The sequence below is a fragment of the Oryza sativa genome, chromosome 12 (genome assembly GCF_034140825.1).
Source record: "Oryza sativa Japonica Group chromosome 12, ASM3414082v1".
In the NCBI taxonomy this organism is placed as follows: Eukaryota; Viridiplantae; Streptophyta; class Magnoliopsida; order Poales; family Poaceae; genus Oryza; species Oryza sativa.
The window spans coordinates 8822094-8833818 of record NC_089046.1 but is presented as its reverse complement, the minus strand read 5'-3'; the positions used below and the strand labels follow the sequence as shown (position 1 = coordinate 8833818).

Below are 11725 nucleotides of genomic sequence, written 5' to 3'. Positions count from 1 at the left end.
CTCTCGACAGTGGTTGGAAGTAAAAACAATTGTATTGCTTAGTAAAATTTTTTGGATCCCCCCATTACATAGCATTAGGTGGCTATTTATAGCCCTATTACAGATTCCCCCTTTAGTGTTTAGGTCTTACAGGGAATTTACATGGTTACCCTTGTGATAGGGACATTATTGAGGGCACACTGTATCCTTTACATCTATGGCCTCCTATTGGGCCATATGGCTTGGCCCATCTGCTTAGCGAAACCTTCCGGGAGTACAACGGCCCGCTGGGCCACTTTACGGTGAGGTTCGGCACTTGGCGAAGTCCGCGCCCTTATGCTGAGGCTTTCGCCTTATCGCCTTTGCCCGTACAGCCTTCTGACGAAGTCCTTGTCTGGCGAAGCCCGAGTGTCCGAGCCATGGCCTTCGCCATGAGACTTTCGCCTGTACGGTTCCCTTCTCGATTTTCGCCGCTTGCCTCTGGTCTAAGCTTGTCGCTCAAGTCCTCGGTTTCGGCAGGTCGGGCCGAAGGCCCTTCGTGGTATACCTCCAACAAGCCTCTCACGGGCAAGGGTGAGTAGGGAGCTTCGGCCGAGACCGTGTAAGTCGTATGGTATACCACGAGGCGCCCCCTTTCGGCTGATGCTCCTACCGAAACCTATGTTGTGTTCCTGCAAAGTAAAAAACTTGCTCTCGTGTTAACGAAAAGTTTTTGAGGAAAATTTCCTTCCTGTGTTCGCCGATGAGGGGCGAAGAGGTTAGGCTGCTCTTTATATTATTATGAATAGTAATGGCCCCATGGGCCTTACCATTCTTGGTTTCGGCCTTTTACTGTTTGGCCTCGGTCCGACGGGAATTTACCGTTTCGTTTACCCCTAGACACGTGTCAGGTTCTGATTGGTCGGTAGCCGAACTGTCACGCGACGGGGTTATATAATACCCCCCGGGTTACCACTTCCCCCCCTCTTTTCATTTTTACCGCTGTCACGCTCCACGCTCTCTGCCTTTGCTTGCGCTCTAGCGTTTCGCCACCTCCGTGCTCTCGCGCTTGCTCCTTTGGACTTTCTTGTTCTCTTTTTCACCTTTCGATTCCTTTTTCGCTACGGATTCGATGGCTCCTCGCAAACCCACCAAGGCTGGGTCAACCGGCAAAGACCCCGGTAGCCTCGGCGAAGGGTGGTCTTGCTACCTTGGCAAGTCCCTTGTCAAGGAGTCTAACCTAGCCGAGTTCGTCCTCTCCGGTGCTCTTGCAGAGGGCTAGGCGACTTGCGGGGGTGAAGCCGTTGTCCCTTCGCCTGGCGACAGGCGAATGGTTGTCTTTGCCGCCTTCCTCATCGTTGGACTTCGCCTTTCGTGCAATGATTTTCTTCCGTCCGTACTGGAGATATACGAGGTCAAGCTTCCCCAGCTCAATCCATCGGCGTTCCCGAAGTTGGCCGTCTTCGCATGGATGTGCCGAACGTGCGGGTTTACCCCTACCGCCGAGTTATTCGTCATCTTGTTCACGGCGTGCGCGACAACCAAGGACGTGAACACGCTGGCTGGGCCAAGGAAGACGATTTTCGGTTGTGTGAACTTCAAGCTTCGACCGGAGCGTTCGGACGCCTGGCCGGTGCCTGCGTCGATGGCGAAGTGGGATCGCAACTGGATGTAGAAGTGGTTCTACATCGACAACCCATACCCCGCCGAGGACGACAAGGCGAACTGGCTCTGTTTTTAGCGCCTTGCTGTCTCCATCGTCGCTAAACCGAATATGGAGGTCGACGGTACACTCGAGTCCCAGCTTATCCTTCTTCGCAAGGTTGCGCGGCGGCCAAGTACCCGCGACCTCTGCGAGGAGTTTTGCCTACTTCAGATCTCCCCCCTTGCCCGCGACTGGGGGGGGGGTCTCCGTTAACGAGGACGAAGAGGTGCTCGGGCTTCCCCGCCTTGTTCTTCCCGTCGGCACCGAACATGAGTTTCTATTTCGCTTCTTCGACATCGTTCTGTCATGAAGACATGTTTCGACTCGCTTCGATTTATCCAGTTCGCACATTGGAGGATGCTGAGGCGGAGGCGTCGAAAATGGTTGAAGGTTTAACCACCGCCGAATTCGGTTGCCTGCTTCAACGTCAAGCCGACGGGAGGGCAAATCGCGTTCACGCCGGCGAACTGGCCTGTTGGTCGATTCCTTCCAGGGTTGCTGACGACGATGTATGGACGTCAAGGAAGCACAAGCGAGCCGTTGCGAAAGGCCGCCAGGTGCGAACCCAGCATGTCACCAAGGACGCGGCCGACACCGATGCCGATGAGGAGGACAATGACGAAAGGGAGGCCGGGTCTGACGAAGATGGCGGATCGCGCGGTTATACCCCCAGTCCAACCTGGCTGAATGCTGGGACGGGTTCTCATGCTTCGCCCACGGGTCCTCAGGACGTCGCCGGCGCGAACGTGCTCCTGGAGATCTCCAGCTCCGTGGTGAAACCGGGAGTGATTGACAGGAAGAAGAATAAGGGTTGGTGAAAGTCGCCGACGGCTTTTCTGACAGCGAGGTGTCTTTCGATTGGACGCTTACTTCGCCGGCGCCACGACGTGTTGCCACCCGGAGGAGACAACTGTCGCCACCTCCCATTGGTGACGCCGAAGCGCCGATGGGTGGCAGTGCTTCGGCCCCAGCCGTGGCTCTGGTTGGGGCGATTGAGTCAGTGGAAGTGAACACTTCTGGGGCCAGGAGAGTCGAAACGGTCCCTTCGACGAGCCATCAGCGGGAGGGGAAGGCACCGGCGGTTGAGATGACAGTGTCTGACATGACACTCACCGCCCCACACTTCGTTTCCACGGATTTCGCCTCCCGGCCGGAGATCGCCCCCTTCGTTGGCTTGTGAGGTAGTGATTGTTGTCGACGTCGTGGCCAGTTGGGTGAAGGCGGCGGTCGAAGGCGCCCCCAGGGTTTGGGACGACAAGGTCGCGTCTCTGACTTGAAGGGCCTTCGCCGCTACTGCCGCTTTCGCCGCTTCCGCATCAGTCGAAGATATAGGTGCCGAAGGCAGGAGAGAGGGTGGCACCACCGGATGCGGCGCCGCTCCGGCTTCGCCCTCCGAGGCCGAAGGCTCTGCTCCCTCTTCGGCTACCATCTCCCCTTCGCTCCCGCCTTCCTTCCGCTTGACAACTCTCTCCTTGACGATCTTCTTCGGTGGTATTAGTGGTTTCGCTTGGAGGTCCCCACGGACGGCGCCAGCTGCGTCACGTCGAAAGGCGTGGTTCTCTCAACAGTGGTTAGAAGTAAAAACAATTGTATTGCTTAGTAAAAATTTTTGGATCCCCCATTACATGGCCTTAGGGGGCTATTTATAGCCCTATTACAGGTTCCCCCTTTAGGGTTTAGGTCTTACAGGGGAATTTACATGGTTACCCTTTTGATAGGGACATTATTGGGGGCACACTGTGTCCTTTACATGTATGGGCTCCTATTGGGCTATATGGCTTGGCCCATCTGCTTAGGGAAACCTTCTGGGAGTACAACGGCCCACTGGGCCACTTTACGGTGAGGTTCGGCACTTGGCGAAGTCCGCGCCCTTATGCCGAGGCTTTCGCCTTATCGCCTTCGCCCGTACAACTTTCTAACGAAGTCCTTGTCTGGCGAAGCCCGAGTGTTCGAGCCATGGCCTTCGCCATGAGACTTTCACCCGTACGGTTCCCTTCTCGATTTTCGCCGCTTGCATCTGGTTTAAGCTTGTCGCTTAAGTCCTCGGTTTCGGCAGGTCCGACCGAAGGCCCTTCGTGGTATACCTCCAACAATCTGGATTCACACATCTATACTAACTAGCAAAATGCCCGTGCTTCGCTACGGTGTATTAAAACTGAAAATATTTGTTTTTAACCGAATTTTTTTTACACTGCTTTGGTACTTTTGCTCGCTAGAAAAAGTCTCAAATGATAGAGGGAAATATAGCTCATAATAAATTATTATTCAATAGTGCGTTGCTACGGAGTAATTTCAATTAAAATCACAAGAAATAATTTTAGGATTTAATTTGTGATATGAGTCCTTTTAGAGTAAGGCATTCTTGATATAAATTTGCCAATAAACAACATGTTGAAAACAATATATTTCAACATCAACTAAGGTTTTATCGCAATTAAAAAAAGACTAACTTCCTCTTGTTGGGTAATTGTATTTTGTCAGGTAATTTTTATTTTTAGTTTTTCTATGAAAATTAGATTGGAGATATATTTTGAGAGAGACAAAGTGGACTTGTTGCTTAAAAAAAAAGACTAACCATACCAAATGTGGCCCAACAACTCAATCGCACGCTGTTAGTGCTTCATGTGCTGCGTGCGGCCCAGTAGTGCTGCAGCGCAGAGATGGAGGCCAGCTCGATGCGGGATTGATCCGAGCCACTCGTTTTGATGGATGGTTCGGATCGGTTTAGAATCCATTAAAACGGCCGGTACCAAAACCCTAACCCTATTTCAGTTTTTCCTCTCCTAACTCCCGATCCTCTCAGGCTGAAATGGTGATGACGCACCACGATGGATGAAATCTGATTGTTATGTTTAAGGCCCCCTTCTAAACTCCAACTCTAAACTTCAACTTTTTTGTTTTTCGTTAACACGTTTCCAAACTACTAAACGGTGTATTTTTTGAAAAATATTATATAAAAGTTTTTTAAAAAATTCAAAGGAACCCATTTTTCAAATTTATAATAATTAATAATTAATTAATCATGTATTAATTGCTTGCTCTTCCTTTTTTTTAAAAAATTGCCCATACGAGCGTGACGGTGGACACGAGCGGAGAGCGAGAGAGCGGCGCGCCTCGTTACTTCCGCCCGCCCTTATCTCGTTACTTCCGCCCGCCTCTTTTTTCTTTTCTCCGCCCGCCCCTATCCCCTTCTCATCCGGCGATTCCTTCCCCCTCCCCTCACCTTCTACGCACGCCGTCCCCCTCCCCCTCCCATGGCTCCTTCCCAGCACCCTCTTCCTCCGTCCCCTCCCCCTCCATGACTCCTTCCCAGCACCCTCTTCCTCTGTCCCCTCCCCCTCCATGGCTCCTTCCCCATGGCCAGCAGCACCCTCTTCCTCTCCGTCTCCTGTGTGGTGGTAGCGGTGCCCTCCCCTCTGCCGGATCCAGTGGGAGGGGAGGCGGCGGCGGCCCGGTTTCCCGGAGGGACGGTAGGGGAGACGGTGGCGGTGGGGCAGCACCCTCCCCTCCGCCGGATCCAGTGGGAGGGGAGGCGGTGGTGAGATGGTGGTGGCCCGGCGTCCGGATCCAGCGGGAGGGGAGGGGAGGCGGTGGCAGCCCGGCGTCCCAGCAGCGGCGGCGCCCTCCCCTCCTGATGTGCACTAGGGTTCCCGATCTTCCGAAAGGTTCTGAGAAACAACGATTTGGACGGAGTCGCGACACAAATCGATCCGGCTTCTTGAACACGCACGCTCTTGAGCCCCACAATCGCAGCACCACGTCTCCTCTAGTTATCACCCATGTTGAAACGCGGATGACCTCGCCGAGAAGGCTAATCCCTGTTTACCAATCAAAGAACACAAACAAGAACGAGATAGAAAAACAACCAAAATTGCAGATGAATGATTAAGCTCACGAGTTGGGGTCTTACAAACTGATCTAGCGGCGAAACTGTTCTCGACAGATTAATCTAAGCAAAACCCAAAAACCTAAAGATGGCGGCGGGTACTGATATATAGAGTTTAGGGTCGTGCAAACCCCTCTTGACGCAACCCTAATGGGTTCCAACACGATACACGGGCCAAAGGCCCAAATACGGTGACGCAGCACCGGGACAGATTCTGGACGTCAACTTGTTCGGTCAATTCCCGTTGACTCGGAAAGAATTTTGACGTGGGACCAAAACCATTGGAAAGGCTATCTTCTTAGCTTTCCATCAATATAAAGAACGCTCCAATCCGAGCACGTATGCGCAGCGGCGGAGCTAGAACAAAACGAAGGGGGTTCCACTCGCTTGTTTTACTCTGGTTTGAATCAAATTTAGCTTGATACGGGTGCCTAAGTTTAAAATAACGGGGTATATATATGGTGAAAATAGATAAAGTATAGGTAAAAAGTTTTTTGAACCGGGTTCCTGGGCACCCCCCTAACTATACTAGCTCCGCCCCTGCGTATGCGACCTGGGCGCCCGTTTTAGTGCAGATTGGTCCTGAACTCCGAATTGCACCAGACGTCGACTTGGTTTGGGCCTCCACCTTGACTTGAACATCCCCGATGATCCTCCATGGCTGTAAGTCCTTCTCCTAGTGTCTCCTTGTCCCCTCCATTGTTCCAAAGCACAATATAATCATTAGGTAGCAATCTATTCTCGAATTCATACAAAGAAGAACATAGGAACGAGCTCACCTCTAAATTTAATTGTCGCGCACGAGCTCTTGTTATCGGTCCTTGAATGACCGTTGGAGGATTGTTGTGTGTATCCGAGGTAGTGATGTCCGCATCATCCTCCCCCTCTTGAATTGAAGTCGTCCTCGACTCAAGCTCATCCTCTTCTCCCAAGTGTGGCTTCAAATCTGAAATGTTAAACGTGGGACTGACCCCAAACTCGGGAGGCAACTCAAGTTTATATGCATTATCATTAATCTTCTCAACTATTTTAAAAGGACCATCAGCACGAGGCATCAACTTAGACTTTATCAATTCCGGAAATCTATCCTTTCGCTAGTGCAACCAAACTAAATCACCCGGTTCAAGCTTAACCTCTTGCCTACCTTTACTACCAGCAATTCTATACTTTTCAGTCATCTTTTCAATGTTGAACTTGGTTGACTCATGCATTGACAAAATAAATTCAGCGTGTGCCTTATCATCATTATGAACCCTCTCACTAGTAGGTAAAGGCAAAATATCAATTGAAGCACAAGGGTTGAAACCATACACTACCTGAAAAGGACTTACCTTGGTAGTAGAATGTATTGTCCGATTGTATGCAAACTCCACATGAGGCAAACATTCTTCCCACATCTTCAAATTTTTCTTTAAAATAGCCCTCAACATGGTACCCAAAGTGCAGTTGACTACCTCCGTTTGTCCATCTGTTTGTGGTTGACATGTTGTAGAAAACAATAGCTTTGTACCCAACTTGTTCCATAGCGTGCGCCAGAAATGACTTAAGAATTTTGCATCACGATCTGAAACAATAGTAAAAGGCATACCATGCAAGCGAACAATCTCATGGAAAAACAGATCAGCAATATGAACAGCATCATCACTTTTATGATATGGTATGAAATGTGCCATCTTAGAAAAACGATCCACCACCACAAAAATACTATCCCTCCCCCTCTTAGTTCTAGGCAATCCCAAAACAAAGTCCATAGAAATATCTGCCAAAGGAATAGAAGGTACAGGAAGAGGCATATACAAACCATGTGGATTCAAACGAGACTTAGGGTGTGTTTGGTTGGGCTGTAGCTTTTGTAAAAGCAGTTGTGGGCTTTGGCTTTTGTAAAAGTAGCTTTGGAAAAGCAGCTACGAGGAAGTCAAAAGCCTGTTTGGTTGATTAACTGTGGCTTTTGGAAAAACTTGTCTCACTTACGACTGGACCTCGCCTGTCAGCCTCACACAGCTCGTTCAGTTCTTCTTCCTCACGGTCCATTTCGGCGGCGACGGGGAAGAGCATACGCGCGCGGCAGAGTTGCTGCCGTCCTCTCCTCCGCGCGCCCCAACCCTAGGCAAGCCGGCGACGGGCGGGGACGAGGAGGGTGGCGCTGGAGGAGGACGGGATGCGGCCTGTTGGGGACGAGCAACGTTGGCGTCGGGCGGGGACGAGCAGGGCGGCGCCGGACGAGGACGAGGCTGCTCCGCGTCAATGAGGTGCTCCACGTCGTCGAGGAGTTTAGCGGCGTCGCCATGGACATCCAGGAGGAGTACGGCGGCGTCTTGGCGAGGAGAAGGAGGAGCAGCAGCGGAGGCGGCTCGTCGAGGAGTTAGGCGGCGTCTTGGCGAGAAGAAGGAGCAGCGGCGGCCAGTCGGGGACGAGCAGCGTCGGCGCCGGACGAGGACGAGGCTGCGCGGCGTCGGGCGGGGTCGATGTCGGACGGGGAGAAGGGGCGGTGTCGAGCGAGGAGGAGCAGGGGCGACGCCGGCGTTGGACTGGGAGGGTGGTGCCGGTGTCGGGCGAGGAGGGCGGTGGCCGGCCGGTCGGAGGGCAAATGCGCTGCTGCATCCCCGGGCGGGGAGGGTGGTGTCGGCGTCGGGCGGGGAGGGCGGCGGCCGGCCAGTCGGAGGGCAGATGCGCCGCTCCATCCCCATTGCCGTGCGCGTGTGAAGACTGAAAACGAGAGGAGACGAGAATAGATCGAACCGTTTTTCTCATAATGGCAGAGGTGGGTAATTTTTTCCCCCAAAAGCAGATGAAAGCAGGGGGTAGAGGTGCTTTTGATTTGTACTACACCAAAAGCTGGCTTTGGGCAAAAGTAGTTGTGGCTTTTGGGCCTTTTGGTTAGCTTTTGGCTTTTGCAAAAGCAAAAGCAGGTTGAAAAGCCCAACCAAACACACCCTTAGCTTTCTGACAAGTGGTGCAACGTGCCACGAACCTCTCAACATCCTTTCGCATCCTTGGCCAAAAGAAATGCATGGCCAAAACATCTTTCGTCTTCTTAGCTCCAAAATGTCCGATCAACCCTCCTCCATGCGCTTCCTGTATCAACAAAAGACGAACGGAACCAACTGGAATGCATAGACGGTTAGCTCTATAAACAAATCCACCATTGATCACAAATTTGTTCCAAGTACGTCCCTCTTTGCAATTTATCATCACTTCATTAAAATCAGGATCAAGCGCATATTGTTTTTTAATTGATTCAAGTCCAAAAATCCGACAATCAAGTTGGGACAAGAAAGTATAGCGGCTAGACAAAGCATCTGCAATCACATTATCTTTCCCTTTCTTGTGTTTGATAACATAAGAAAAAGATTCAATAAATTCAACCCATTTTGCATGTCTATGATTCAAATTATTTTGAGAGCAAAGATATTTAAGCGATTTGTGATCGGAGTGAATAACAAATTCTTTAGGCCACAAATAATGACGCCACGTCTCTAAGGAACGTACAAGAGCATACAATTCCTTATCATACGTGGAATAATTCAAAACAGGACCATGCAACTTCTCGCTAAAGTATGCAACAGGCTTACCATCTTGCATCAACACACCTCCAATGCCAACTCCACTAGCATCACATTCTAACTCAAAAGTCTTACCAAAGTTTGGAAGTTGTAGCAATGGTGCGTGTGTAAGCTTGTCCTTCAAAGTGTCAAATGACTGCTCCTGTGTCTTTCCCCAATGGAAGACCACCCCTTTCTTCGTCAACTCGTTCAATGGTGCAGCAAAAATACTGAAATCTTTGACGAAACGGCGGTAGAATCCTGCAAGACCAAGAAAGCTCCTCAGCTGTGTGATGGTTTGGGGAACCGGCCAACTCTTTATGGCTTCAATTTTCGACTCATCCACCTCAATTCCCTGTGGAGTAACTACATATCCAAGAAAAGAGACTCGTTCCGTGCAAAAGATGCAGTTTTCAAGGTTAGCAAACAAACGTGCATCGTGTAGAGCATTAAAAACAGCACGTAAATGATCCATGTGTTCATCGAAAGACTTGCTATAAATCAATATGTCATCAAAGTACACTACCACAAATCGTCCAATAAAAGGCCTTAAAACCTCATTCATTAAGCGCATGAATGTACTAGGTGCATTAGTCAAACCAAAAGGCATTACTAACCACTCATACAAACCAAATTTAGTTTTAAAAGCTGTTTTCCATTCATCTCCAAGTTTCATTCTAATTTGGTGATAGCCACTACGCAAGTCAATCTTTGTGAAAATTATAGAGCCACACAATTCATCAAGCATGTCGTCTGACCTAGGAATAGGATGACGATATCGGATAGTAATATTATTAATGGCTCTATAATCAACACACATTCGCCAAGAACCATCTTTCTTAGGAACCAAAATTACAGGAACTACACAGGGACTAAGGCTTTGACGTACATACCAGCGGTCCAAAAGGTCTTGAACTTGCCGCTGAATTTCCTTAGTCTCCTCTGGGTTGGTTCGATAAGCAGCACGGTTTGGCAATGATGCTCCTGGAATCAAATCAATTTGATGCTCTATCCCTCTCATGGGTGGCAATCCTAGGGGTATCTCAGCTGGAAAGACATCCTCATACTCCTGCAAAAGGTTAGTAACAACAGGAGGCATCGAACTAGCAATATCATCTAAAGAAACCAAGGCTTGTTTGCATATCAAGAAATAACACATATCATCATCTGAAATTTCAGCAATTTCACATTTCGTTGCAATCATAACACCACCCTTCAACTTAATTCCCTCAACCTTAGAACTAGGTGAAAGCTTATCCTTTTTAGGTGGAAAAACAGATTTAGCCACTTGCTGATTTTCAGATTCATCAAGTTTCAAACTAGCAGCTCGCTCTTTATCAGCTTCTACAATTTCAGCAGGGGTCAAAGGTAGCAAAGTAATTTTCTTCCCATTATGCACAAAAGTGTATTTATTACTCCTACCATGGTGTGTAGCATCATTATCATGTTCCCAAGGACGGCCCAACAAAAGTGAACAAGCTTGCATAGGAACCACATCGCAATCAACAGAATCTGCATATGAGCCAATGGAAAACGAAACCCTACAAACCTGTGTTACCTTTGCTCTTCCGGAATCGTTTAACCACTAAATATGGTAAGGGTGTGGATGTGTACGTGTAGTCAAGCCAAGCTTCTTGACAAAATCATAACTCACCAAGTTGTTGCAGCTACCTCCATCAATGATCACACGTGCACGACGGTTGTTGATGACGAAAAAAATCTGAAACAAATTATGGCGTTGCAACCTGTCATGCTGCTGTACCTGCGTGCTGAGCACCCGCTGCACAATGATGGTTCTGTAGTCCGTTGTGTCATCACGACCAAAGATTTCGCCATCCTCATCCTCAACTTCTTCTTCCTCCTCTTCCTCTTCCATGTCAGAGGTGGTGATGTAGCCATCTTCTGTAGCAACATAGGCCCGTTGACTAGGGCAATCTTTCTGCACATGCCCAAACCCTTGGCAACGGTGGCACTGAATGCGTCCTGTCGAGGCGACATATGAGGCACTCTTGGCGGGTACCTGCGTGGAACCTTTACCTGACTCTGCTGGTCGTGGTGGTGGAAATGGTTTTGGTGCCGCAGAAGCTCCGGATGCAGCTGGTCGCTTGCCCGCTGGCTGGGAGGACGCCCGAAAAGAGACGGCCTTGGGCAATCCCGCAGATGGCGTCGTGCGCGGAGTGTATGTGCTTGCCTTGCTCTTGCCCTGATGGTCGCGCCCCTGTAATTCCTTCTCTGCAGGCATAGCAAACCGAAACAACTGGTTGACAGAGTTAAATTCCTTACAATCAACAATGTTATGAATTTCCTCCCTCAAACCAGAATAAAAACGACAAATAGCATCCTCGACCCCCTCCACTATGCCACAGCGTCTCACACCCTTTTGTAGCTCACCATAGTAATCCTGTACAGATTTATCCCCTTGTTCCAAACGCATCAGTTTCTTGCGTAAATCTCTATGATAAGATGGAGGAACAAACCTATCGCGCATAGCTACCTTAAGTTCTTCCCAAGTAGTAGGTAGGACCCCCTCATCAGATAACCCAGCCCACCACATAATAGCAAAATCCTTGAACTCACTACTGGCTTGTCTAACTCTATGTTGTTCGGGTACAAGGTGGGCATTATACTTTTGTT

At 49.6% G+C, this 11725-nt stretch overlaps 1 protein-coding gene and 1 long non-coding RNA gene across 2 annotated transcripts; both read right to left on the bottom strand.

Annotated features, from left to right (window-relative positions):
* Positions 1 to 5517: 5517 nt before the first annotated feature.
* On the bottom strand, positions 5518 to 8405 carry LOC136354701 (uncharacterized). Its single transcript, XR_010738280.1, has 2 exons — positions 6881 to 8405; positions 5518 to 6495 (listed from the first exon to the last, which is right to left on the bottom strand). It is a non-coding gene; the product is annotated as an uncharacterized lncRNA (long non-coding RNA).
* A 197-nt stretch (positions 8406 to 8602) lies between these two features.
* LOC136354518 (uncharacterized) lies at positions 8603 to 11579 on the bottom strand. The gene is made up of 5 exons (XM_066306027.1): positions 10763 to 11579; positions 10326 to 10435; positions 9985 to 10160; positions 9049 to 9585; positions 8603 to 8624 (listed from the first exon to the last, which is right to left on the bottom strand). The coding sequence occupies exons 1-5, from the start codon at positions 11577 to 11579 to the stop codon at positions 8603 to 8605; spliced, it is 1662 nt and encodes a 553-aa protein (XP_066162124.1).
* Between the last annotated feature and the right edge of the window lie 146 nt (positions 11580 to 11725).

What these genes read in the sequence shown, in the direction of transcription:
- LOC136354518 (XM_066306027.1), bottom strand. Translation starts at nt 11,579, where the DNA reads ATGCGCGATAGGTTTGTTCCTCCATCTTATCATAGAGATTTACGCAAG. An exon ending in AGCTTTCACCTAGTTCTAAG is followed by an intron (nt 10,161 to 10,325) that starts GTTGAGGGAATT and finishes AACCTTTTGCAG; the next exon opens with GAGTATGAGGATGTCTTTCC. An exon ending in TCCACGTATGATAAGGAATT is followed by an intron (nt 8,625 to 9,048) that starts GTATGCTCTTGT and finishes TTGTTGATACAG; the next exon opens with GAAGCGCATGGAGGAGGGTT.